Raw genomic sequence first — 26,635 nt, 5'->3', positions numbered from 1 at the left:
TGAGCTCAACCTCCTCCCATTCCTGCAAGACTGGCTCCAGGAGGAAGCAGAAAGGCTGCTTGCCCCCAGCCCAAGGCTCCAGGAGGCAGTCCTGGCTGCTTGCCACAGAGCCCCTGTTCTTGTTCCCTATCCATTCACACGGAACAGCAGTGTCCCTCTGTAGGGTAAGGAAAAATGTCAGGCTTTTCTGCCCTCCCGCCATCAGGATAGATGATGGATCCTTGCGGTCCTGAATGCATGCCTGATGGCGGGCACCTGGAATAGGGTGTGGGCATAGGTAGATGGGATTCACCTGGGCCGAGACTGTGCTTTTTAAGGGCGGCATCACGGGGATGCCAGCAGAAGCTGAAAGAGAAGCTGAGAGAGAAGCAAGAGAAGCAGAAGCCGAGAGAAGACCGGAGAGCACAGAGTTAAGACTTGCTGGGGGCTGGGAGGCTGCCTGCTGTGTACCTGGTAATCCCAATAAAAACCTGCAAAACCACTGAGGACTCTAACTACTCCTTTACCCGGTCTGCTGGATCCTAGAAAACCTGCACAGTGTCCATTCCTGCCACTGCACCCTCCAATGAGAGCATCATGACAGCAGGAAAGTCTGGTGGAGGCCAACTTTTATGGTCTTCCCAACAGCAACACGCACCATCACCTGGCGAGAGCATGGTATTTGAGCCAGCATTGTCACCTGGAAACATGTTGGAGATGCAGGTGCTTGCTCGCCCCCACCCCGCCCCTACCCTATGGCCCTGAAACTTTGTGCTCATCCTGGGTTGGGGAAGGGCAATAGGGCAGCTTGGGAAGGGGGTAATTTGGGGCCAGCCTGAGGCTCCAGGGGAGCAGGATTGCTGCTCACCTAGTGTTCTAGGACAATATGGTTTGAACTACCAGGGGCCGGCCTTGAGACTCAGGGCATGACATTTGAGCCATCTGAGAGCTTCACCAGTCTGAACTGAGGGGCCTGGAGGCCCAGCTAGTCAAGAACTAGCTCTTTAGAGGTTAATTTGAGAAACTTGTGTCAATCTACAATCTTCTCTTCACTCAACAAAGCTACAAGTGTGCGAACTTAACCCACAGTGATGCTGAGCCTAACTTTAAAGCTGATAACTGTTGCCCCCTCCAAACCAGATCCACACTCCCCATCCAGGGCCCTGCAAGAAAGGTACTGATGGCCTGACCCCTGGATACCATTCCAGTCCTGGAGTGGCTCCCACACGGGGTGAACTCTGCCATGTGGCCCAGGCAGAACCCCAGCTGAAGGGCCCCCTTCTAGAATGTAGTCTGGGGTTATGCAAAGCTCTGTTCTGGTTACTTACAAATCCTCTCCTGTTTCTTTCTTTTCAGGGTAGAGACTGGAACTGTGGGTCCTTTAATGACAAGAGGACAGAGGTGGGTGCTGACACCCTCACTACCCCATCCCTGTGCTGGAGTGCACAGCCCTGAGGCTTCACTAGGGGAATGACAATGTGCAGGGCATGAGGGAGCCACATGTGTAAAACTGTTGGGGTTGCTGGGGGCTGTTTGGGAACAGATACCATGTTTCTGGGACAGTCAAATAATGAGAGATGGGAGCAGTTGGGACAAGGAGCGGATGGCAGACAGGGTTTGCTCAGGAAAAGCCTGTGGTCCTGCCAGTGTCTAGCATGGAGATGGATGTTGCCTGTTTCTGATACTCTTGATTGGTTCAATGAGCTCTGTGAGGTGTTTTGTAGACCCCTCAGTTGTTGTCACACAGCTGTATTGTGGTTATGGGTTTGGTAGGAAGATGCTCCCCACATCATGTCCAGCACCCATCTTCTCCTCATCACTTGTCTTGATGGTGTTGACTTTGCTCTCCTGACTGGCCTGTGTCAGTCGGGCTTCCTCATTGTCAAAGAGCTTCCCTTTTCTTCCATTGTTGATCCTATCTCGGACCTGAACTTTCTGGGTCAGTTGCTACAGCGGCACCAAGAAACTTCTTCCAATTGGAAAGACGCTCTGATGCTTTTCTAAGTCCTTCTGGGGCAGAAATGATCAGAGGTGTCTGTTCATCATGCCATTACTCTAATTGCAGTGTGTTCAATATAAAGTATCCTCCCTCTGAGGTAGAAATATCTAACAGCATTTTGTGAAATGTTGACAGATTTCTTTTTTCTTTTTCGACAAGAGATTTCACTCAAGAATTTTGGCAAAGTTGTATTATCCCCTTTCTATAGTCAGTGAGTTTGTCTTTCTGGAGATTGTACATTGATTGTGGGGAAAGTGGTATAATGTAGTTATTCCATGCTTCCTATGAGAGAGGAAAACAGTGTTTTAAAGTAATGAATTATAAGGTTGTTTAAGTAATGAATTATAAGGGAGTTTAACCAAAGGACATCTCAAAACATCTAAAAAAGGAGGGGGAGATGTAGTGATTAAGACAGGTTGGTTAATCCAGAAAGCTATAATGACTTCCATTGCTAAAAAGTGGAGTCAGAGATGAGCTTGAAAAGAGAGGATGGGCTGGGAAGGAAATTTTGATTTATCTTGAAGGTTTAGGCATTAGAGAGTATTAAAGGATTTTTAGATGAGAAAGTAAAAATAATGTCAAGTTATATTTCAAGAGAGCCCATTTGTGGGGTGGAGGATAAATTGGAAGGGCTGGGATAGGAGGCAGGAGACGAGCAGATCTATTGAAATCATCAAGAGCTACATGACAGAGATTAAACCAGAGGAGGAAGCAAAGGTGGAGAAGAGGAAGGATTTGAGGCTAATTCTGGGGCTAGGCTCCTAGGTGACTTGGTTCACAAGTCAGGGCTAAGGAAGAGGAATGTGTCAGGCGGGGTTGTTTGCTGGTGAAAGCCACCAGAGGGGAAGGTTTGAGGGTGCCGTGGGTTGCAGGAGTGGGCAGGAAGTGGGTGTTGATGGGAGCTGTCTGTGGCCAGAATGGTGCTGGGGCCCTGGAGATAAATACAGATCTGAGAGTCCTCTAGTCCTGGCAGAGGTAAAGTTACCACAAGGAAAGGGGCAGAGGAGGCCAGGAGGTTTAGACTGGAGCCCAGCAACAGCAAGGCTGATGGCATGACTCATGGCACGGGGGCACCCTTTGGACTCTGTGAGCCTTTACCACACAGACTGGGGAAACAGCCAAAGCCAGTGACCCTGTCAGCAGCCCCCAGATACCTGCAGGTGGCTAGAGCGTGCAATGAACCACTAGCTGCCCCTGCCCGACCCTCTCAGGTTTTCTGGATGCTTAACTCTGGTATTGGTCATGTGGCCAGGCGCTCCTTGTACTCTCACTGCAGCTGGTTCTAAATGAACTGGGATTAAGGAGATTTCTCTGCTCTTTTGAAGCTCACTGTTGAATGACTTTAGGAGAAACCTCATTCCAGAAACATGAAGAGATGACAGGGACTCCTGGGTGGCTGCTTCAATCCTTACCTTGTTAGGAGTTGGTGCCTCAACTCTGTCTGTGGTTCCCAAAGACCACACGGAGCCAGAGATGCAAAAGCAAAAAGGCTTTATTGCTACCTTAAGCTAGGGTCTGACTCTTCCTGGTGTTCTGACACAGCAGTCCCTTCAGGTTAAGAGAGGGACCCCCTCCCAGAGCAACCAGCTGTTTTTGTACTTTGTTGACAGGATGCGGGGACTTTTCACACCCGGGGCAGGGTCCACCCTGATTGAATAGCTCTCATGGTGCCAGCTAGGTTTCATTTACCCTTGGCTTGAGGTTTTTGCCCCGAAATGAAACTACCTGTGCCCTTTTGAGATGGCAGTTATTTCTCAAAATGGCTGCAGTCTTGCTCATCTTACAACCTCGTCATCATTTTGTAGAAATGGTAGTATTATAAAATGGAGAATATGAGGCAAAGAAATTCACAACACTTGCCGGGCGCAGTGGCGCGCGCCTGTAATCCCAGGCTACATGGGAGGCTGAGGCAGGAGGATCACTTGATCGGCAGTTCTGGGCCACAGTCGGCCACAGTGCGCTGCACCCAGGTGCCCGCACTTTCACCTCCTCAAACGTGGTGACCTCTCCGGGGGCGGGGGTACTACCACACACAGTTGTTCGGAGCACGGAGAAGAGGCTCCTCAGGCGTTCTGGAAAAGAAATTCACAACACTTTGCAGGATCTTATTCATTGTTTTCATTATACCTTGTTCTAAAAAAAAAAAAAAAACCCAAAAAAAACCAGCAACACAGATACTTGAAACTATTATCCTCTTAGTAATTGTCACTACAGATGAAAAAAGTGCATTCAGTTACAGATGACATAGCATAGAAGATTTCTGATAAGCAACAAAACTTACCTATCCCACCTTCTCCCACTTGCAAAGCTAGTTGAGAGAAAAACCTCTGTAAATAGTAAAATTGTCACATCTCCACTAACCTCCAGAGTCAGATAAAATACTCCTGTCTTATGGCAACCATAGACTGTCTAGGCAAACACTGAAGGAAAGAGGAAGCTGCAGCTCTGGAAAATGTCCTCCTAAATAGTCAGTATTTACACTTTTAAACGTTGATCTTATTAGTTGTATGTATTGTAGTTATTATTTTATCATGAACATATCTATTAATTTTATTCATTTTTAAATTACTTTTCTACCAATTCCTCTTCCCCTCTTCACTTTAAATCCAAATTCTGCTATCTACTTTGAAATCAGGAAAACAAGGGCAAGAATTTTGCCAATCTATTGAGCAAAGGATTTTGAGAGCCAGGGGCGTGTGCTCTTGGGGCCAAGGTCCTGAGCCTTGCGGCCGACCCAGGATGACCTGAGCTGGCAACAGTTGCTCAGTCAGGAGGCAGGGAAAGAGGACGTCTCCCCACTGAGAACTTCAAGCTAGAACAATGAGCTCTGGACAGGCATGCCATTTCCTCCTATGGTTGCAAGGGCTGGCACCTCCTGATATCTCCAAGACTCCAACTGTTAGGAATGCATCAACCTTGCCCTGCACTCCCCCGCTCAAGATTGTGTCCATAAGCACTCTGCACCAGGACTGGGGTCTCTGTCTGCTCGGCGACAGCCACCTGGCCCAGCTTTCACTAACACACTTGATTCCCGTCTTTCCTTAATCTCCAACCTTCCTCCCTCAGATTCTGCTTGACCAGATTGGTCCCGAGCAAGTGGCACCCCACAGGGAACTGGACTCTGAGTACAAGGACACTTCAGGCATACAAGGTGAGGAGGCTCTCTCCAGGAAGGGCTGTCACTGTGAGGTGAGAGTGGACTAGAGCAGGCTCTGAAACATGGGGCAAGGACACTAGGTGTTACAAGCTAACCCTCTTACATAGTCTAAGGACAATAAACAAAGCAAGTGGCGCCACAAGATAAGAAATAAAATCATTACATTAGCTTATGTTCTATTTGGTTTGTTTTGAATCAGCTGCTCATTTAACCGAGAACATGGGACAAATAAACACGGAAAATGAAGCTCTACTGGATTCTGACTCAAATCCTGAGTCTGACCCTGACCCAGCCCCTCTCCAGAGGCTCGTGCTGGGGAAATGTTTACTCAAGTAGAAGCTGCTGTTGTACCATCTACTAGATCTTTTGATATATTCCAGGAAATCCTAAAGGTATTTCAATCCCTTACCACAACTCCCAACCCACCAATCCCCCAGGGTCTCTCAAAAGTGCTGGGCTACAAGGTAACAAGGTGGCAGGAGGAAGATCCCCTGATAACCATCAGAAAGAGATTCCCCTGGTATCCTGGTGGAAGAAACGTGTATTTAAATAATTGGGAAAATGTAGGCAATGGCTAAGTGAATCAGCCAGCCAGGTAAGAGAGTCTCACCTTCCCACTTGCAATCTCTGTCAATTAAGATTAAGACGCTTTAAAAAAAAAAAGATTTATTATTTATGCATACAAGAACTGGGGCACAGGCCAGAGATGCAGGGGGGTGAGAGGATTCACCAGAGACAGAGTGGGGAGCAGAACAGGCAGACTGACGAAATACACTGCTGGGGGGAGCAGCGGGTGAGTCAGGAGAGGTCTGCTGTGCCATGTGGGTCACCTCCCTGGCCGGGAATTGAACTTGTGCTTCAGTGGCTGTGGATTGCTTCATAGGTTGCATCTCAACCTGTTGCACCACCAGGGAGGCCCCAGCACTAAGACCCTTTCAAAGGGATAACAATATATTACATCCAAATGGTCTGGGGGCTCCTGCACTAACTTGTCCTTCTCCTCCTCCTGTGTCACCACCACAGTATGGTTGTGGCCGAGATCCAAAAGCAGGACTACCGCCTCTAACTCATTTTGAGTCACTCGTAGAAAAATGTTTTCGAGAGAGTCCCTGGTGGCACAGGTGGCTGAATCTCAGCCACTGCAGTGCGAGTGCAATCCCAGGCCGTCCGGGGAACGGACACACATGGCACCTCACCTGTTGCTCCCCTCAGCAGTGTATTTCAGTCATTCTGCCTGTTCTGTTCCCCACTCTGTCTCTGGTGAAACCTTTCAGCCCCCACACCTCTGGCTTACACCCCAGTTCTTGTATGCATAAATAAATAAATCTAAAACTTATAAACTTGGATGTCATAACTCTAAATGTAACTAAGTTGAGGTGTGTTAAGAAATGTATTTGAAATGAATTTGTTGGTCTGAGAGAGGTATCTGAAAAGAAATTTTATGTGTTCAAATGACTTACTAGAAAAATATTTTAGTTACCATAAATATCGGTGGTATATATATAACACCAAACTTTAGTCCTTTTTGCATATAAAAATTAAGATATTCTAAAACTGCTTTTACTAACTTCCTGTGACAAATTAAAGACTGTTAAGCTGAAAAATGGCTAAGCCTTGTCAAAGAAGTAGATATACTCTTAAAAATCCTTGTAAATAAGTACTTTATAAAGATCTGTAAGATTTTTATTCCAACTGTTATAGGGCAGTCCCAATACAAAACGGGGTGCCTGACTGTGGGTCCTCACCCGCGCACTTAAAAGCACTTATCAGTGCTCTACTGCAGGCACACGCGAAAGGTTAATAAAAGGTTTATTTACAAGGGAAGGGGAAATGAGGAAATGTACAGCTCTGGGAGAAAAGTGGGAGACAAAGTTTTAAATGAGTCCTACCCGATCCGCCGATCAGGAATCCCAAAATGGCGCTCTGAGAGCTGGCCGCCAGCCAGGAGCGGTGAAGCCAGGAGGCGAGCGATCGCGAGCCAGAGAGCGAGCAAGTCCCATGTGTTTGGTTTTTATATCCAACCTGGCTGCCCAACTCCACCCTCAGGTCCCAGCCACCCTCCCTTTGGTGGTGATGGGATTGGGATTTGTCTTTCCCAATGTCTTGATGGCTTTAGTCTGGAGTGGGGGTGGAGTCCACAAAGCCTGTATGGGATTAGATCAGAACATCATTTCCCCCTAACACTATGGCAACTTCATTTTAAAATAATACGGTTTTTGTCTTGAAAGGACTCTTTAGTCACCTGTTCTGGTTTTGTGTTTGCCACACTTCAGACCAGGAAGGGGGCCTCTCATGCAATTTCCCATCTGCTTAGCAGCTTTTGCAGCCATGAGGTGCCCTTGCCACGTCAAAACTGATTATGGTCCTGTTGCTCCTCCCGGAGATTTGCTGCCTTTTGTTACACTTTTGGTATTGCCCATGCTACCCCCATCCCATACAGTCCTCAGAGCCTGAAATAGTTGAGCAGGCTAATGACTAATTGAAACCTCAAATAGACAAACAAAAAGGGGGAGACAGACTAGGAATCCCTTTGCCGCCATCTGAGAGTCTCTATTTTGCCCTTTTTCATTGAATTTTTCGAATATCCATGCAGAGGGCATAACTGCAGTGAGAAGCATTGGGGCACAAGACTGCACATGGGGGGCCCACGGTGTTGTAGAAGGTTATTAAGAGTGGACGGTGAACGGGGCTGGACAGGCTACTAATATGGGGCTAAGGGTATGCTTGTATCTTTCCAGAGGGTGTAAAACAAGAAAGGTGGATCCCATCCAAACTAGTGACACAATATGGAGGACACTGTGCTCCAGAAACTGAAACGCCTGATACAGTGCAAGAACAGAGCTGCCTTCGCTTACAACAACAGTGCCAGCTTTAGAAAGAGAGAAAGTGGGAGATGTTAGGAGCCAGAGGCCTTTGCTATTGGGGCAATAGTCCTGAGTTATGCTGCCCACATCTGGTGACCTGGGATGGCAACGGTTGATGGGTCACAAGGCATAAAAAGAATGTCTCCCCACTGTGAACTCAAGATAGAACACTGGGCTATGCACAGGTCATGCAGATTCCTCATATTGTTGCAACCACTGGCACATCCTTATACCTCCAAGATACTATCTGTTAGGAACACATTGATCTTGCCTGGCCTCCCACCTGCTGGAGACAGTATAAATAAACAACTGCACCAGCACTAGGGTCTCTGTTGCTCTGCCACAGTCCACCTGGTCCCAGCCTTCACTTACACGTCTGTTCTTGTCTTTCCTTAATCTCCTACCATCCTCCCTCAGATTCTGCTTGAGTCAGCTGGTCGGGAGCAGAGGCTAGAGAAAGAAAAAAGATGTAAGAAGGATCCATCATCCCACTGATTCAAAAGTTTTATTGCCAAACATAGAAAAAAACGGGAAGGAAACTATCAAAGACATAGGAGAAGACATATGCAAAGAATTGAATGAAACACTAGTGTTGAAACAGCCTAGAGAATGCCCAACCAAATCAAGAATCTGCACCTTGGTATGTCACCATGACATTGCAGAATGTCAAGTAATGTGAGAATATCAAAGGGAAAACAGGATGAAGTCAGAATGGCAAGGGAAGAAGCAGATACCTTAAAATTTTCAAGAAGAGAAAAGAAGTCTTCCATGTGCAATGAGAACCAAACTGCTCCTCCTAACCACTATGGAGTCTTATCACCCCGATTTTAAATAGAAAATATCTTTGATTCACAAGGAGGTACTTGTAGACATAGAAAGTCTCCAGAGAGCTCAAATTCCCCCTTTCTCAGTCTCAGTTGCTGTAGCCCTTCTAATTAATAAAATATGTTATGTATTAAATACTATAAATATGTACTCTTCTTGCTCATGCTTTGTTAAGGATTATTTGTTTCTGTATACATGAGGGAAGTGGATCTGTAGTTTCTCTATTTTGAACTGTTTGCATCTGGTTTTGATGTCCAGGTGCTAGTGGGTTCATGAAATGAACTGGGAAGTGTCCTTTCATGTTCCTGAAGAAATTGTGCAGAATTGACAGTCTTTACTTAAATAGTTAGTAGGCTTCCCCAATGACTGAGGAGAGTGTGTATATTTCTTGAATCTTAAATTTCTTTAATAGAACAGGACTTTAAGTTCCTTAGGAGCATGGGACTATTCAAGCTGTGTGTTCTATATTGAGTTATGACAGTTTGTACTTTTTTTTTGGTAGGGTTTTTTTTGTTTTTTTTTTTAAGGAGGCATGTATTTTATTTGTTTGTTTGTTTGTTTATACATGCACTGGGTATAGACAGAAGTGTGGGAGGGTGAGAGAATTCACCAGAGCCAGAGCGGGAAGCAGAGCAGGCAGAAGGACCAAAGCACACTGCTGAGGGGAGCAGCGGGCGGCAGGAGAGGTCTGCGCGCCATGTGGGACCCTCCTCTGGTGGCCGGGGAGCAGCCGGGGATTGAACCGGCGCCACAGTGGCCGCGGGCAGCTTTGCAACCCAGCGCTCAACTGCTATGCCACCGGGGAGGCCCGACAGTTTGTACTTTTGAAGGAATTGATCCATTTCATCTAAGCTGTCAAATCTGTAACACTCTGTATATTGGCCTGTTTTCAGCACATTTGTTAAAATTGCTTCTTCTAATTTTTTTATCTGAAGATTGTTCTGGTTTTACATATATGACCATGTTTCTGACAAGTACTGCTGTTCTTCTTTCCAATGACTACAGACATTTAACCTTTTTTCCTGTTTTATTGGAAGGACCTGCAGCAGAGTTTGTTGAATGAATGATGACGGTATATGCAGTGACGAAAGTGAGAGAAAGCAGGGTGTGTGTGGTCACCTTGCTCTCTAAGCTTAAACCTGAGGTTTAGGTTAAACCAGGCATCCTTGTCTCATTCTCTGGAGAAGAGCGTTCAGTATTTCACATTAAGTAAACCTTCTAGTCCTCTCGGATTCTCTTTATCTGATTCAGAAAGTCCCTTTGCATACCTAGTCAGTTACTAGCTTTTGTTTAATTTTTCAAAGATCACAAATAGATGCTGAACTTTATCAAGCAGTTTTGGTGTATATATTGAAATTGTCAAATGATTTCTCTCTTTTTTTAAAGATTTATTTATTAATATAAGAGCTGGGGCACAGGCCAGAGGTGCGGGGGGTGAGAGGATTTACTAGAGACAGAGTGGGGAACAGAACAGGCAGTTTGACCAAAGTACACTGCTGAGGGGAGCAGCGGGCGAGTCAGGAGAGGTATGCTGTGCCATGTAGGTTTCTCCCTGGCAGGCCTGGGGATTATACTGGTGCTACAGAGGCTGCGGATTGCTTCATAGTTCCTGTCTTAGCCCCTTGCGCCACCAGGGAGGCCCATGATTTCTTTTATCATTTTAACATGGTGAACTAAATTGATAGGCTCTGATGTGAAACAATTTTTACATACCTGGACTAACCTGTCTTCTGTGTAATGTATCTTTTTTATATTTGCTAGATATGATTCTGATTTCGCCATTTATGTTCATGAGTAAGATTGATGAGTAAGAATGCAATTTTTACTAATATTTGGTACATTTTGACATCATGATTTGCAAACATCTAAGGTTTGGAAAGTGGGGCCTCGCTGATGGCTCAAGGACTAGAAGCTATCGGCAGCCACTGCAGCATGAGTTCGATCCCTGGCCATGGAGCTGACACATGGCACCGTAGACAGCTCCTGTCTCACCTGCTGCTCCCCTAAGCAGTGTACTTCAGTCAGCCTGCATGTTCTGCACTCCACTCTGTGAAGGATTCTGGTAAATCCTCTTAACCCCCGCCCCAACACCTCTGACCTTTGCCCCAGTTCTCATATGCATAAATAAATAAAATAAATCTTTCCAAAAAAACTGGAAAATGATTAAGATTAGTGGTATTTGTGTCTTATTGGTTTGATCAATATCAATGGTGAGGTCGATGGTCCTGGAATTTTCTTTGTGAGATAGTCCTAAAATCTAGATCACTTTCTTTAAAAGTTATGGGATTGTTCATATTTTCTACTTACCATTGCACCAGTTCTGGTAAATTGTACAAGAATTTATCAATTTTGTCTCAATTGACTATTTACTGGGGTGTCATATGCCATTCAAAATCTGAGAAGAAAATGTTTTTCATTTTAACTTTCCCCCAAGATTAAAATGGACTTACTTTGAAAAAAATTAAGCCTTATATTTACTATAATCAATATTATAAATCCTGAAGATGAAGTAACATTTAGCTACAGTCAGAAGAATTTTTTTCTACTTAAAGAAAATTCTTTAAACATACAGTGATTTTTTAGGGGAGACATTCAATTTTCATGTGAAATGATTGTAACTACTGAACATGAACAGTGACAATTTTAACACTAGTATCAATTTTTTTAAACACTAGAATCAATTCTAAAAGTTTTAATAGGGCCTCCCTGGTGGTGCAGGGGTTAAAGACAGCCCTATCAACTATCCCCAGCCACTGCAGCACATCTTGGATCCCCAGCCAGAGAGCTAACCCACATGGCACAGCAGACCTCTCCTGTCTTGCCCACTGCTCCCCTCAGCACTGTATTTCAGTAGATCTGCCTGTTCTGCTCCCCACTCTGTGTCTGGTGAATCCTCTCACCCCCACACGTCTGGCTTATACCCCAGTTCTTCTATGCATAAATGAAAAAAATCTTTTTTAAAAGTTACAATAAAGTCACATCTTATTAGGTTGCAAGTTAATGAGATTCCAATCATTTTATCTAAGTTATTAGATATAATAATTAAGAGCTCTCTTTCACCTAAGATTGAAGACATAAGCACTTATTATCCAATAATTGTGACCATCAGTGGGGTTGAAGACTTTTTAAAAAGGCCAAACTTACATAGTGAGAGAAACGTTCTATTCTAGTTCATGTGAAAACTGAAAATTTGTGTCCATCTCACATGAGACCTGCAAATATGAAAGTCTAAATGCATTCACCAACACAACCTGATTTCTGTTTTTTATTTACCTCTACAATACACTGTTAACATTACAACTGAGGAAACAATGTAATCACTTAAGGTAGAAATCCTGGCTTTTGACAATTGCATTAAGTTATCACGCCAGGGGCCTCCCCGGTGGCGCAGCAGTTGAGCGCTGGGTTGCGAAGCTGCCCGGGCCTCTGTGGTGCCGGTTCGATCCCCGGCTGCTCCCCGGCCACCGGCGGAGGGTCCCACGTGGCGCGCAGACCTCCCCTGCCGCCCGCTGCTCCCCTCAGCAGTGTACTTTGGTCCTTCTGCCTGCTCTGCAACCCGCTCTGGCTCTGGTGAATTCTCTCACCCTCCCGCGCTTCTGACTGTACCCAGTTCATGTATAAATAAATAAATCTTAAAAAAAAGAAAGAATAAAATATTAAAAAAAAATCTTAAAAACAAAAAAAGTTATCACGCCAGGATATTTCTTTGTGCATCAGAATGTAATATTTAAAGGTGTATCACTTTCTTTTAAAAAACAAGTGCGCAGCATATTTAAAGTGCAATTATCTTTATTTGTAAGCAGATTACTGAAGTATAATCTATAGAAGGACTGAAGTAGATAGAGGTAAAGAGTAGATACATCTTTCATGCTGCTTATGGATGTAGAAATCAATATTTGCAAAGAGAAATTCATTTTAAAGATGAACTGAAATGAGCATAATCAAGTCTTAAAACACAAGTGGAATGTGTATTGCTCAAAAATAAAACCTTATGCTATGCTGTGAAATAAATGATGATTCAAAAAGAAACATTATGCCAGGGTCCCTTTCTGGCTGAGAAAATTTGGACAAAGCTGTTGAAAGGGAACAATCACAGTTGTCCTAACAGGCTATACAGCTGGTTTCATTCCTCTCACCAGGAATTTGGGGATCAGCTACTGCTAAACTGACCAACTGCTTACAAAATGGTAATTGTCAGAGGAAACATTAAATTTCCGCCTCACTGCTAGGCTGATGGAAAATATGAAAATGAGGAGAAAGGAAAATGTTAAGATAACAAAGTAGATCAATAGGATAAAATGAGTGATTTATAGATCATTAGCACTCAATCGCCCCTCCCCCTCCTTGGTAAAGGTGCTCAGGGCCAGTCACCCTGGGTGGTGCCCGCCTGTAACACAGCCTTTTCCTGCAGGAGCAGTGCTCGTGCTGGCTCTGCTGCTCATGCTTTCACACTCTGTGTATCTTGTGATGCTCCATAAATGGGGCCAACTCATCGAGGTGAGGCCACCACTTGAACAAAAACTTCTCAGCGATGCTTCTCAGCCAAGGGGTGACCTTTGCTTCTCCCCTGGCATCTCTCTCCAGGAGATCTTCCAGCTCCTCCTGGGTCATGTACTGGTAGCTCTTTGCCTCGCTGGGGTCTGGATTGACAGTAACATCCTTCCTCACGAGCAGAAGATAACAAATTTCATGATCTCCCCAAATTCTATCTGATTTGGCTTTGTGATGATATGTGGTCATAAATACAATGTCATCTGGAGAAATCTACATCAAATGTTGACGCAGAGTTAACAACGCTAATTTAAACACAGAATTTGTAGACAAAACAGAGAAGATAAATACATATTCATTTTCCTCAAAGGGGTTTGCCAAACCGGAATCCTGGCTGACTAAATTTTTGTAGAGTCCAACTTGAACACTAACCTGTCTTACTATCTTGGTTTCAATCAAGCTGTCTGTGTCTTACTTTTAAGAACCAGTCCTTCAGCCCAGTAGAAACTGGCCAGTCTCGTCAGGAAACCACCCATGCCCTCTCACTCTCTGTCCAGGTCAAGATCTGATGACATGCTCACAGACAGTGTTGCTCTGACCGCAGTGTTTCACGGAAAGCCGATTTCTGACCATCTCAACGCTACCTAAACGGGACCAAGGACCCCAACAGCTCTGTGTCCTCCTTGTGAGATGTGCTTGTGACATGAAAACACAAGGACTCAGGTTCAGTTTTGCCCTTTCTGGGCTGAAGTGGTACCTGATCAGGGGGGATGCCCAGCTCAGCCTGCAGGCGCCTGTAGGCCGCACGTCTCACTCCCAGGGCATCTTTCTCCTCCAGTTCTGCAGGAGTGCTCAGGGGGTGACTGCAGCAGGAGTCGCTGAAATATCCTGGACAGAATTCACAAGGGAACTTTACTCTTGCTTTATTTCTTGAAAACCGAATACATGAGTTAGAGAGACAACCTGAAGGGGTGGGAAAGTTCAGTGAGCAGCTTGGCAGAGAGGGAGGAGACAGTGGATGGGTGCAGTGGCTGTACCCCTACTCCCACACCACTAGGATTTGGTTTAGGCAGGTGCCTGAAAAAGAGGCATCAAGTGGACCCTGACCCTGGCTATCCTGGGAAGAAGCAGCCTAGACCTCTCACCTGGCCCCCAATCCAGACCTCCTGGTACCTAGTGGAGCCATCCTAGAAGCGTTTTGGTGGGGAGCAGTAGATGTGCACCCCAGCCCTATCCACCTTCCTCCTCAGACACTGAATGTTTCCTGCAAACTTTGCAGGAGTCACTGGTGCAGGATACACCCTTGCAATCACAGGAGCTGGGATGCTGCTTCTCCTGAAGGTGACTTACTTTTGGTGGGAAGTTTCAGAGTGAGGCATGACTGCTTGCCATGGGACTAGAGGCCTCGGCCATCCTTCCACCTTGACAGCTCAGGAGTTTTCCTTAAACAAACTTAGCTCAGCTTTACAAAGCAGCTTAGCACTGCAATGTGATCAGCAGCTATGGAGGTGGTTTGGAGAACGACCATGATGCCTCTCCCAGACCTCAGAGAAAGAGCACTTTAGAGCAAGAAGGGATCCTCCATTGCCCCCAACCTTTTATGCTGGGTCCTACCCACTTGTTATGGGTTCACGCAAGGTGCGGTTTTGAAAACTCATGCTCCATGCCAAAACACTTCAATGAACCACAGCTGATGTACATGCCACTGCACTTAAAAGGATAAGCCCACTCACTGATGATTTAAGGAATGCAATATATAAACATATATGACTTGTATTGTAAGATAAAAAATTTTTGACATTATCTCCTTAGTTTTTATACTAAACACCACTGTAGGGTAAATAGTTTTCAGGCTTTCTGCCCTCCCACTATTAGGATTATTCTGCCTAATGGGGCACCTGCAGTTGTTACATTGTTGTGTTGTTTACTAGTCACCAGAAGAAGCTGAAGCAGAAGAGGCAAGAGAGACGCAGGAGAGAGAGAGCAGGGAAGGAAAGCCCAGAGTAAAGACTTGCTGTGGGCCTGGAGCCCTCTGGGCCTCCTGGCCCCTGGGCACCCCTGCCTGCCATATACCTGGTTGCCACACTGCATGTAAATCTCAATAAAAACCTGAGAAAGCCACCAAGGGTTCCAGGACTCTTCCTTTACCCGTCTGCTTGGGTCATATATATCCTGCTCTGTGGCCATTCTGCCTCTACAACCACCTAATGGAATTCCTCCAAATTCTTAGAAGGAAAAGAGTATCAGCACTTAAATAACTTTGCATTGCAAAAGGTAACCAAAGAGAAATGCACATGGTTTCTTAATTAAAAAAAAAAAAACAACAACAAAGAACCCAATGAAGAAATTGCTTAAGAAGCATCTCTTGTCATATTTCCTCCAGACTGAGCTGCTAGTGATGAAAGCAAGAGATAGATATTGATCATCCAGATAATTCAAGTCTCAGAGTCCACATTTCTATGAATTGCTGGAAAATATTCTCTTAAGTCATAAGTTTGGGACCCTCCCTGGCAGCGCAAGGGGTTAAGTGTCTGGAACTATGAAACTATTGGCAGCCACTGCGACATGAGTTCAATCCCCAGTCAGGGAGATAACTCACATGGAGCAGCAGAACCCTCCTGACAAGCCCACTTCTCCCCTCAGCAGTGTATTTCAGTAGATCTGCCTGTTCTGCTCCCCACTCTGTCTTTGGTGAATCCACTCCATACCTCTGGCCACCCCCCTTCTTCTATGTGTAAATAAATAAAACATTTTTTTTTTAAATCTTAAGTTTGGGTGAATGTACTCACCAGGAAAAGTAACTTTGGTGTCTGCCCTCTGCTGTACCAGGAGTTTGTTCTCTGTGTTGAAGAGGACAACGCTGAAGGATCGGTGCAACAGGCCTGAGAGGCAAATGCCCAGGAACACAAGCACGGTCAGTCTCACACTATTTCTCCTCTGACACTGTCTCTGCTTCACAGAAAACTCTACAACTGTGGCACCTGGGTCTTACCAAGGGAGGTGCTAGTTGCCCTTTTCAGAATCTCCAGCTAAACAAAACTACCTCACAAATTAAAGCTCAAATAAATATTTTAAGATGACCTCAGAATGTTCTTTCAAAGCTGACACTTGCAGGAGGTTGAGGTAACTTTGGGCTCTTCCTCTCTTCCCTACACCTTTGACAGGGGAAACAAATGGGAAATCCTCCAAAGAAAGAAAGAAAAAATTCCCAAGTTACCTTTCTTGATGTTTTCATTCAGGTGACAATTTCTTTTGGTATCTGTACTAATAACCTTATCATTTTCATCAACAATGATCAGCATTTCGTCTAAGCGCTGCAGTTGGCGCTGATCTACCCAGTCCAGGATGACTTCACTCATGATGGTCAGCGGTGACACACCTGAAACACACATAGGCCCGCCCATCTTGATGGAGCAGACACTTAGCTCTGCAATCTGTTATCAAATACTTCAGGAGTTAAAACACACCTTTACGTGTGCTTGTCAAGAATAGTACTGATGTAGTATAGTTGTTAGATGTAGAGATGTGTGACCCAATTCTAATTTAACATCTTTCTGACTGGAAACTCTGGGATATTTATCCCTACACATGTGTGTGTACTCATATATATTCTGGTTTTCGAAGACTCCTTCCATTACCATTTAAACAACAAATTCCCACCAAAAAAGCAATTACCAAGGAAAAGTTCAAACAGTCCTCTCTGTATCATGTGTCTGAGGAAAAGGGCAACTATACAACACCCCTGGTTATGGGGCAGACATGGTGCTGTTTCCAGTCTTTTAGGAAAGCCAAGTTTCTTGAGCCTGTCATTCATCCACAGGAAGCCTTGTGCATCCTACCCAACACCAAGAATTTCTCATTTGATGATTTTCCATGAAAATCTTTTGTTATAGCTTATTTTCATGCAAAATATGTTCATCATCATTTTTCCTTTTAAAGATATCAGTCGGTTTTGATTTTGATTTTTACTTTGTTTTGATTAGTCTTTTTCCTGGTCTCTTATTTAGGTTTTCTAAATTCCTGCTATGAGTGAGACCATCCAGTATTTTTCTTTCTCTGACTTATTTCGCTGAGCATGAAAATCAAAATCAACAAGCAATTACCAACCAGAGACTAGGGGAGGAGGGGAGAAGGGAGGGTCGGGGAAAGGACTAGAGTCAAAATAATGGGGGGGGGGGTGCAATTGTATGGGGAATATAACCAAAATGAAAATGCATACATTGTGCAAAGATGAAAAAAGATGTAAGAATTATATAAAATAAAATATTAAAATTTAAAAAAAGATATCATTCGGCCTCCTGGTGGTGCAAAGGGTTAAGACGCAACCTATGAAGCTCTCTGCAGCCACTGCAGCATGAGTTTGATCCCTGGCCAGGGAGGTGACCCACATGCTGCAGAAGACCTCCACTGTAAGCCCGCTGCTCCCCTCAGCAGTGTATTTCAGTCTGTCTGCCTGTTCTGTCTCTCAATCTGTCTTTGGTGAATCCTCTCACCCTCCCCTGCTTCTGACTGTACCCCAGTGCTTGTATAAATAAATAAATAAATAAATCTTAAAAAACAAAAACAAAGTAGTCAAAAGGCTTAAAGAAGTAATTTAGACTAAAAAGAAGAAATCAAATGGCATATATATATATATATATATGAAAAATGGCTGCTTTATCATCAGGGAAATACATATAATACAATGTTAGCTATACTTTCATTCTTATCTACTTAAAATTTGCATTCTGTCCTATGCTCTAGTTTTTTTATTTGATAAAGAAATGGGAATCAGGGCCTCCCCGGTGGCGCAGCGGTTGAGCGCTGGGTTGCGAAGCTGCCCCGCGGCCTCTGCGGCGCCGGTTCGATCCCCGGCTGCTCCCCGGCCACCGGAGGAGGGTCCCACATGGCGCGCAGACCTCTCCTGCCGCCCGCTGCTCCCCTCAGCAGTGTACTTCGGTCCTTCTGCCTGCTCTGCTCCCCACTCTGGCTCTGGTGAATTCTCTCACCCTCCCGCGCTTCTGACTGTACCCAGTGCATGTATAAACAAAACAAACAAACAAACCAGCAAACAAATAAATAAAGCATGCCTCTATAAAAAAAAAAAAAAGAAATGGGAATCAGAACATAAAAATCAGTAAACAGCATATATAATGGCAATATTGGTTTAAAAAAAAAAGCCCCTTTGTAAGTGAAAGTTACATTTCTTTTTTTTTTTTAAGTTTTTTTTTAAATTTATTTATATTTATTTAAGATTTATTCATTTATTTATACAAGCACTGGGGGCCCAATTCTAATTTAACATCTTTCTGACTGGAAACTCTGGGATATATATCCCTACACATGTGTGTGTACTCATATATATTCTGGTTTTCGAAGACTCCTTCCATTACCATTTAAACAACAAATTCCCACCAAAAAAGCAATTACCAAAAGTTCAAACAGTCAGAAGCACGGAGGGTGAGAGAATTCACCAGAGCCAGAGCAGGGAGCAGAGCAGGCAGAAGGACCAAAGTACACTGCTGAGGGGAGCAGCGGGCGGCAGGAGAGGTCTGCGCGCCATGTGGGACCCTCCTCTGGTGGCCGGGGAGCAGCCAGGGATCGAACCGGCGCTGCAGAGGCTGCGGGCATCTTCGCAACCCAGCGCTCAACCGCTGTGCCACCAAGGAGGCCCGGAAAGTTACATTTCTTAACCGGTAGACAACCACAACTCTTGATCACTTGAAAGGATATATACTCCCATTGTCACTAAATAGATTTTCCTTTCCTACCTTCCATGGCTGAACACAACAGTGCAGTACTTCAGTTATCTATGAACTGTCTGATTACTCTGTATTCCTTGGGATTGCTGAGCGCTGTCCTTCATAAATGGCTCAGATTGCTTATCCTAGCTACAGTTTTAAGTTTCAACCTTAATCCTCAGTCTGTATCTTAAACTTCATACCTCTATCAGGTGGGTTTGGTTTGATCTTGGTTTTGTTACTTGCAGGAGGCCCCCATAGTCTTCATCATTCTATTCCAGGTTAGACTATTTCCCTGTTAGGACTCAGTGTCCTCCACTGGGTTGGCCATCACTCCGTCTGGGATGACAATGCCCTGCTCCTGCATCTCACGCTTCCCTTCCTTCTCTACCATACTTTGCTGGAGTGCACCCTCAAGAAGTAACCGAGAGAAAGATAAATTTGAGCTGTCTCAAGACTACGTCTACAAGCACCTCCACTCTGCATTTGACAGTGTACCCCCTTGTGAATCAAAGATAATTTCTATTTAAAATCTGGGTGATGAGGCTCCACAGTGGTTAGGAGGAGAAGGCTGGTTCCCATTGCACATGGAAGACTTGTTTTCTCTTCTTGAAAATTTTAAGGTATCTGCTTCTTCCCTTGGCATTCCGACATCTTCCTGTTTTCCCCTTGATATTCTAATGTTACTTGACATTCGGCAATGTCACGGTGATATGCCAAGGTGCAGATTCTTAACTTGGTAGGCAACCTCTGGGTTGTTTCAACACGGGTGGTTCTAATTTTCTTAGAAACACAAATGACAAACTCCAGTGTTAGGGACTCTGGCCTCCTCCTCCTCAAATAACTAGAAAAGCTTTGAAGCATTTCTCCATCTGATTGTCTTTCCTGAAAACATTTTCTATGAGTGGCTCAAAATCAGTTGGAGGCAGTAGTCCCGCTTTTGGACCTTGGCCACACCCATACTGGAGCACAGAGGAAGAGAGTTAGGGCTTTGACAGAGGTATGATTTTGCTCCCCACCTAAACCATACTTTTTTAAAAAGTAGATACACTGTTAGACTATTAAATAGAGTAAAAAATTATAATCTTGGCACGTTTTTCCCTTCAGGAGTATTTTTGCCTCCGAAACCTCAGAAAAATGGCAAATGGACTGTCCTTTAAAAGAGTACCTCATCCCTTTAGGTAGACAGCCTGCACTGGGTAAGGGCTGTGATAAACATCTATTGAAATAGGAGCTATGAGGGCCTCCCCAGTAGCACAGCAGTTGAGCGCTGGCGGATCCCCGGCCACGGGGCAAGGGTCCCACATGGCGCGCAGACCTCTCCTGTCTCCCGCTGCTCCCCTCAGCAGTGTACTTCATCAGTCTGCCTGCTCTGCTCTCGCCTCTGGCTCTGGTGAATTCTCTCACCCTCCCCCGCCTCTGACTGTACCCAGTGCTTGTATAAAACAAACAAACAAATAAATAAATAAATTAATATTAAAGAAAAAAAAAGAATAGGAGCTATGAGACACGCAGATGGGGAACATTTCTGCATGGAAATATGCTTTAGGTAAGGGCTAAACACACTTCAAGGAAGGCTGAGAAAGGCTAGGCCTCCTACCCAGAAAGAGCAATGCACTTTCTGTAACTGGCACTGGCTAGACCCAGCTTAGATGGAGCCCAGAGAGTCCAGTGGGAAGCATCACACAAAGGCAGATATTAATTACAGCATGGAATTAGAGCTGAAGAAAGTAATTCACGGTCACCAACTTCCTGATGACCTACAGAAGCAACTCAAATTCCTTCCAGAGCAGCTGTAATGACCAAGGGTTATTTCCTTCACATAGGAGGGTCCTTCATTGTTGAGTTGTTCACTGATGTTCTTCTATCATTTTCTATTGTAACCATAACTTTGTGATTGGAAAGAACTGGTGGTGGCTTGAGGATATAGTCTTTATGTGAAGACGGTGTCCAGATAAAATGTTCAGTTGAACACTTTTCTCTTTTTCTTTGTTTTTGGCTTCTCTGACATACAGAAGGATTTCAATCTACCATTTTTCTGTATGTCTATATTTCTTACTGTCACACCTAGAAAAACTTCTCTTCATAGACCATCATTTAAATATTAACTCACATATGTATTTTGTACTTCCATGATTTCTTTTCTTTTTTCAATTAAATCTGAAATTCCTATCCATCTGAATATCCTATGAAAGTACTAGAAAGTTTTTTACAACTTTAGAAGGATAGGACTTTATTCATTTCTGAAGAACTAGCCTGTTAGCTCATTGGAATAAGTCCTCCTCGTTTCCATATATATTTGGAATATCACTTAAGCTGATACTCAAATGCTATTAGAACATAATTGGCCACAGGTTTAAAAACTGAGAGCATTTTCTAAAAATATAGTTGGGTCAAAATAATTGTGTGATCTTCCAGTTTGTGAAACTGGAGAACTCAAATGTATGTGATCTCCTGTGGCACCCAGAGAAGCAGGATGGGAGCAGCTGTGAAGATGAGCATTGCCCTGGGGGATTTACGGGCTGAATGAAGCTTTGGAAAGAAAATGTAATATTGGAACAATCTACTCCACTCTACTACAAGGGGATCTCTCTTCAAAAGAGCTGTTGAGCCATCCCCTTCATCAGTTTCTGTCGAACCTGATTATATGTTCTATATGTCTTTATAAGGGACTTTGCAATATAAGGATCAATGAAAGTTCACTAGTAACATTTCCCAGTACTTTTTAACTCTTGCAAGAATGTTCTTTTGGTCAGTTTTAAGAGAATGAGTCTGGTTTGCAAATTCTGATTTTCTGCAAGAATAAACAATATTTAAAGGCTCTAATTTTATCTGCTTTGTGCCTATTTTCTATGTCCTGTTATCATTTCCATGTTTAATTCCAGTTATACATCAGATTGATGATTTCAGTTTTTACATTTCCATTTTGTATTGCAAAAATCCTCCTTTCCTCTGAATTTTGAAGTATTACAGAGTTATGATTTTTTAAAAGATGTATTTATTTGGGCACACAAAACTGGGGGGCAGGCCAGAGGTTGAGGGAGTGGGAGTGAGAATTTTCACCAGAAACAGAGTTGGGGGCCTCCCTGGTAGCACAATGGGTTAAGAGGCAACCTATGAAGTTGTCCAAAGCCACTGCAGCATGAGTTCGATCCCCTGGCTGGACAGGGAGAAACCCACATGGTGCAGCAGATCTCTCCTGACTCACCTGCTTTTCTGTTCCCTACTCTGTCTCTGTTGAATTCTCTCACCCCCCAAACCTCTGGCCTGTATCCCAGCTTTTGTATGCATAAATAAATAAATCTTTAACAAAAAAAAAAAGAAAGAAAGAAACAGAGTTGGGAGCAGAACAGGCAGATCCACTGAAATACACTGTTGAGGGGAGCAGCAGGTGAGACAAGAGGTCTGCTGCATCGTGTGGTCTTAACTCCCTGGCCAGGGATCTAATTCATGCCCAGTGGCTGGGATAACTTGATAGCCCTGACTTTAACCCCTTTGCCACCAAGGTGGCCCTATTCAGAACTAGTATTGCAAATGAGTTTATTTATGTGTTTCTGTGAGTGAGTGTATTTGAGAGAGAAATAATTTTTTTAAGAGTTATTTATGCTTACAAGAGCTGGGGTACAGGCCAGAGGTGGAGGGGTGAGAGGATTCACCAGAGACAGAGTGGGGAACAGAACAGGCAGACTGACTGAAATACACTGCTGAGGGGAGCAGCGGGCGAGTCAGGAGAGGTCTGCTGTGCCATGTGGGTTTCTCCCTGGCCGTCCGGGGATCAAACTCATGTTGCAGAGGCTGTGGACTGCTCCACAGTGCGGTGTTCAACCCCTTGCACCAACAGGGAGGCCCTAAAATTTCTAGATTAACTTTAAATGCTTATTCCTGTTTTATGTAGATATTTTACTTGCCCCATGTATTCAGGTTTTATTATGTCCCTTTGTAGAATTTTGACATTTCCTTCTAGTAGCCCATGCACATTTATTCTTAACACTTTTCTAAAATGCAAAATATCTTGCTTCAGTCACAAATGCAATTTTTTTGTCCATTATTATTCAAGGAATATTATTTGGTTCTCCAAGAAGTAATGTTAGTATTTTCTAAGATACAACAGTGATGAATGAAACTTACCAAACATACAGTCCACTCAGAAGGAACATTATCTGATTTAATATGGTTATTTCCAGAAATGAGTACTTAACAGTGCATCCCCTCCTTGCACACACACACACGCTCAAGGGTGATGATGTGGGGACAGGACAGTCAGCTGTCCCCACAGCTCTTCTACTACTAGAGAGTCTGCTGTCTAGTCGAAACATCTTCCTACTGATTAATATGTTGGATTGAACCATTGCCATAACTCATCTTCAAGACCTGTGTTACAACAAAACCAAAGATCTGATTTTGGTTTAAAATCCTTGTTTTCTCTTTTTTATCTCAGTGTGTATTTGCAAAAGTAAATCTTTTGTGTTTATATTAAGAGGGGGTGAGAGCAAGATGGAGGGCTGGGAAACAGAAAGCAATAAAAAAGAGGGTGTAATTTCTTTTTTTCTGAGAACATCCTCATAATATCTTTCTACTTCTCAGGGTATAAAAGGACTGGCTCAACTGGCAACTTCAGCGCATACTTGGTACCCGGGAGTCTTCAAATCCCAGGAGAGGTTAGTACAGAGCCCTTTTTTTTTGGGAATTCTTTTCTTCTTCATTTATTTACTTTATTTGTATTCAGCACTTATTTTCTCTTCTATCCCATGTTCACATATTCCTTTCAGTCAAGGAATTTCTTTGCTAGCTGGTGAACAGATTGCTAAAAATAATGACACTAGTGGTAGGGTCAGAAGTGACTGCATTTATTTAAATGGAAAATTGTTGTGAAAAATTTTTTTTTAAAGATTTATTTATTTATTTCTACAAGCACTGGGTACAGTCAGAAGCGCGGGAGGGTGAGAGAATTCACCAGAGCCAGAGCGAAAGCAGAACAGGCAGAGTGATGAAGTACACTGCTGAGGCGAGCAGCGGGAGCGGCAGTAGAGCCCTGCGCGCCATGTGGGACCTAGCCCGGTGGCCAGGGTTCGAACTGGCACTGCAGAGGCTGCAGGCGGATTCGCAACCTAGCGCTCAACCGCTGCGCCACCAGGGAGGCCCATGAAAATATTTTGAATGAAAATAAGCTATAACAAAAGATTTTCATGGAAAATCATCAAATGAGTAATTCTTGCTGTTGGGTAGGATGCACAAGATTTTCTGCGAATGAATAACAACTCAAGAAACTTGGCTTTCCTAAAAGACTGGAAACAGCGCTATGTCTGCCCCAAACCCAGGGGTGTTGTATAGTTAGCCCTTTTCCTCAAACACATGCTACAGAAAGCATTATTTGAACTTTTCCTTGGTAATCACTCTTTTTGTGGGAATTTGTTGTTTGAATGGTAATGGAGGGAGTCTTCAAAGTCCAGAATATATATGAGTACACACATATGTGTAGGGATATATATCCCAGAGACTCCAGTCAGAAAGGTATTAAATTAGAATTGGGTCACACATCTCCACAGCTAACAACCGAACTACACCAGTACTATTCTTGACAAGCACACATGAAGGTATGTCTTAACTCCTGAAGTATGAGTGAGTGGGCTTATCCTTTCAAGTGCAGTGGCATGTACATCAGCTGTGGTTCATTGAAGTGTTTTGGCATGGAGCATGAGTTTTCAAAACCGCACCTTGCGTGAACCCATAACAAGTGGGTAGGACCCAGCATAAAAGGTTGGGGGCAATGGAGGATCCCTTCTTGCTCTTAAGTGCTCTTTCTCTGAGGTCTGGGAGAGGCATCATGGTCGTTCTCCAAACCACCTCCATAGCTGCTGATCACATTGCAGTGCTAAGCTGCTTTGTAAAGCTGAGCTAAGTTTGTTTAAGGAAAACTCCTGAGCTGTCAAGGTGGAAGGATGGCCGAGGCCCCTAGTCCCATGGCAAGCAGTCATGCCTCACTCTAAAACTTCCCACCAAAAGTAAGTCACCTTCAGGAGAAGCAGCATCCCAGCTCCTGTGATTGCAAGGGTGTATCCTGCACCAGTGACTCCTGCAAAGTTTGCAGGAAACATTCAGTGTCTGAGGAGGAAGGTGGATAGGGCTGGGGTGCACATCTACTGCTCCCCACCAAAACGCTTCTAGGATGGCTCCACTAGGTACCAGGAGGTCTGGATTGGGGGCCAGGTGAGAGGTCTAGGCTGCTTCTTCCCAGGATAGCCAGGGTCAGGGTCCACTTGATGCCTCTTTTTCAGGCACCTGCCTAAACCAAATCCTAGTGGTGTGGGAGTAGGGGTACAGCCACTGCACCCATCCACTGTCTCCTCCCTCTCTGCCAAGCTGCTCACTGAACTTTCCCACCCCTTCAGGTTGTCTCTCTAACTCATGTATTCGGTTTTCAAGAAATAAAGCAAGAGTAAAGTTCCCTTGTGAATTCTGTCCAGGATATTTCAGCGACTCCTGCTGCAGTCACCCCCTGAGCACTCCTGCAGAACTGGAGGAGAAAGATGCCCTGGGAGTGAGACGTGCGGCCTACAGGCGCCTGCAGGCTGAGCTGGGCATCCCCCCTGATCAGGTACCACTTCAGCCCAGAAAGGGCAAAACTGAACCTGAGTCCTTGTGTTTTCATGTCACAAGCACATCTCACAAGGAGGACACAGAGCTGTTGGGGTCCTTGGTCCCGTTTAGGTAGCGTTGAGATGGTCAGAAATCGGCTTTCCGTGAAACACTGCGGTCAGAGCAACACTGTCTGTGAGCATGTCATCAGATCTTGACCTGGACAGAGAGTGAGAGGGCATGGGTGGTTTCCTGACGAGACTGGCCAGTTTCTACTGGGCTGAAGGGCCAGTTCTTAAAAGTAAGACACAGACAGCTTGATTGAAACCAAGATAGTAAGACAGGTTAGTGTTCAAGTTGGACTCTACAAAAATTTAGTCAGCCAGGATTCCGGTTTGGCAAACCCCTTTGAGGAAAATGAATATGTATTTATCTTCTCTGTTTTGTCTACAAATTCTGTGTTTAAATTAGCTTTGTTAACTCTGCGTCAACATTTGATGTAGATTTCTCCAGATGACATTGTATTTATGACCACATATCATCACAAAGCCAAATCAGATAGAATTTGGGGAGATCATGAAATTTGTTATCTTCTGCTCGTGAGGAAGGATGTTACTGTCAATCCAGACCCCAGCGAGGCAAAGAGCTACCAGTACATGACCCAGGAGGAGCTGGAAGATCTCCTGGAGAGAGATGCCAGGGGAGAAGCAAAGGTCACCCCTTGGCTGAGAAGCATCGCTGAGAAGTTTTTGTTCAAGTGGTGGCCTCACCTCGATGAGTTGGCCCCATTTATGGAGCATCACAAGATACACAGAGTGTGAAAGCATGAGCAGCAGAGCCAGCACGAGCACTGCTCCTGCAGGAAAAGGCTGTGTTACAGGCGGGCACCACCCAGGGTGATTGGCCCTGAGCACCTTTACCAAGGAGGGGGAGGGGCGATTGAGTGCTAATGATCTATAAATCACTCATTTTATCCTATTGATCTACTTTGTTATCTTAACATTTTCCTTTCTCCTCATTTTCA

At 44.4% G+C, this 26,635-nt stretch overlaps 2 protein-coding genes across 2 annotated transcripts; one reads left to right on the top strand and one right to left on the bottom strand.

The window, feature by feature from the left end:
- Positions 1–13,270: 13,270 nt before the first annotated feature.
- On the bottom strand, positions 13,271–16,674 carry LOC311184438 (isopentenyl-diphosphate delta-isomerase 2-like; the record flags this gene model as incomplete). The annotated part of the gene is made up of 4 exons (XM_084254472.1): positions 13,271–13,588; positions 14,073–14,203; positions 16,105–16,197; positions 16,533–16,674. The coding sequence occupies 4 exons, from the start codon at positions 16,672–16,674 to the stop codon at positions 13,271–13,273; spliced, it is 684 nt and encodes a 227-aa protein (XP_084110598.1).
- A 3,876-nt stretch (positions 16,675–20,550) lies between these two features.
- Positions 20,551–26,432, top strand: LOC311184146 (isopentenyl-diphosphate delta-isomerase 2-like; the record flags this gene model as incomplete). Its single annotated transcript, XM_084254024.1, has 3 exons — positions 20,551–20,584; positions 25,500–25,630; positions 26,115–26,432. 3 exons carry the CDS (start codon positions 20,551–20,553, stop codon positions 26,430–26,432), a joined length of 483 nt encoding a protein of 160 aa, XP_084110150.1.
- Between the last annotated feature and the right edge of the window lie 203 nt (positions 26,433–26,635).

The sequence above is a fragment of the Talpa europaea genome, assembly GCF_964194135.1.
Source record: "Talpa europaea genome assembly, chromosome: 14".
Lineage (NCBI taxonomy): Eukaryota > Metazoa > Chordata > Mammalia > Eulipotyphla > Talpidae > Talpa > Talpa europaea.
This window is presented reverse-complemented; position numbering and strand designations above follow the sequence as displayed.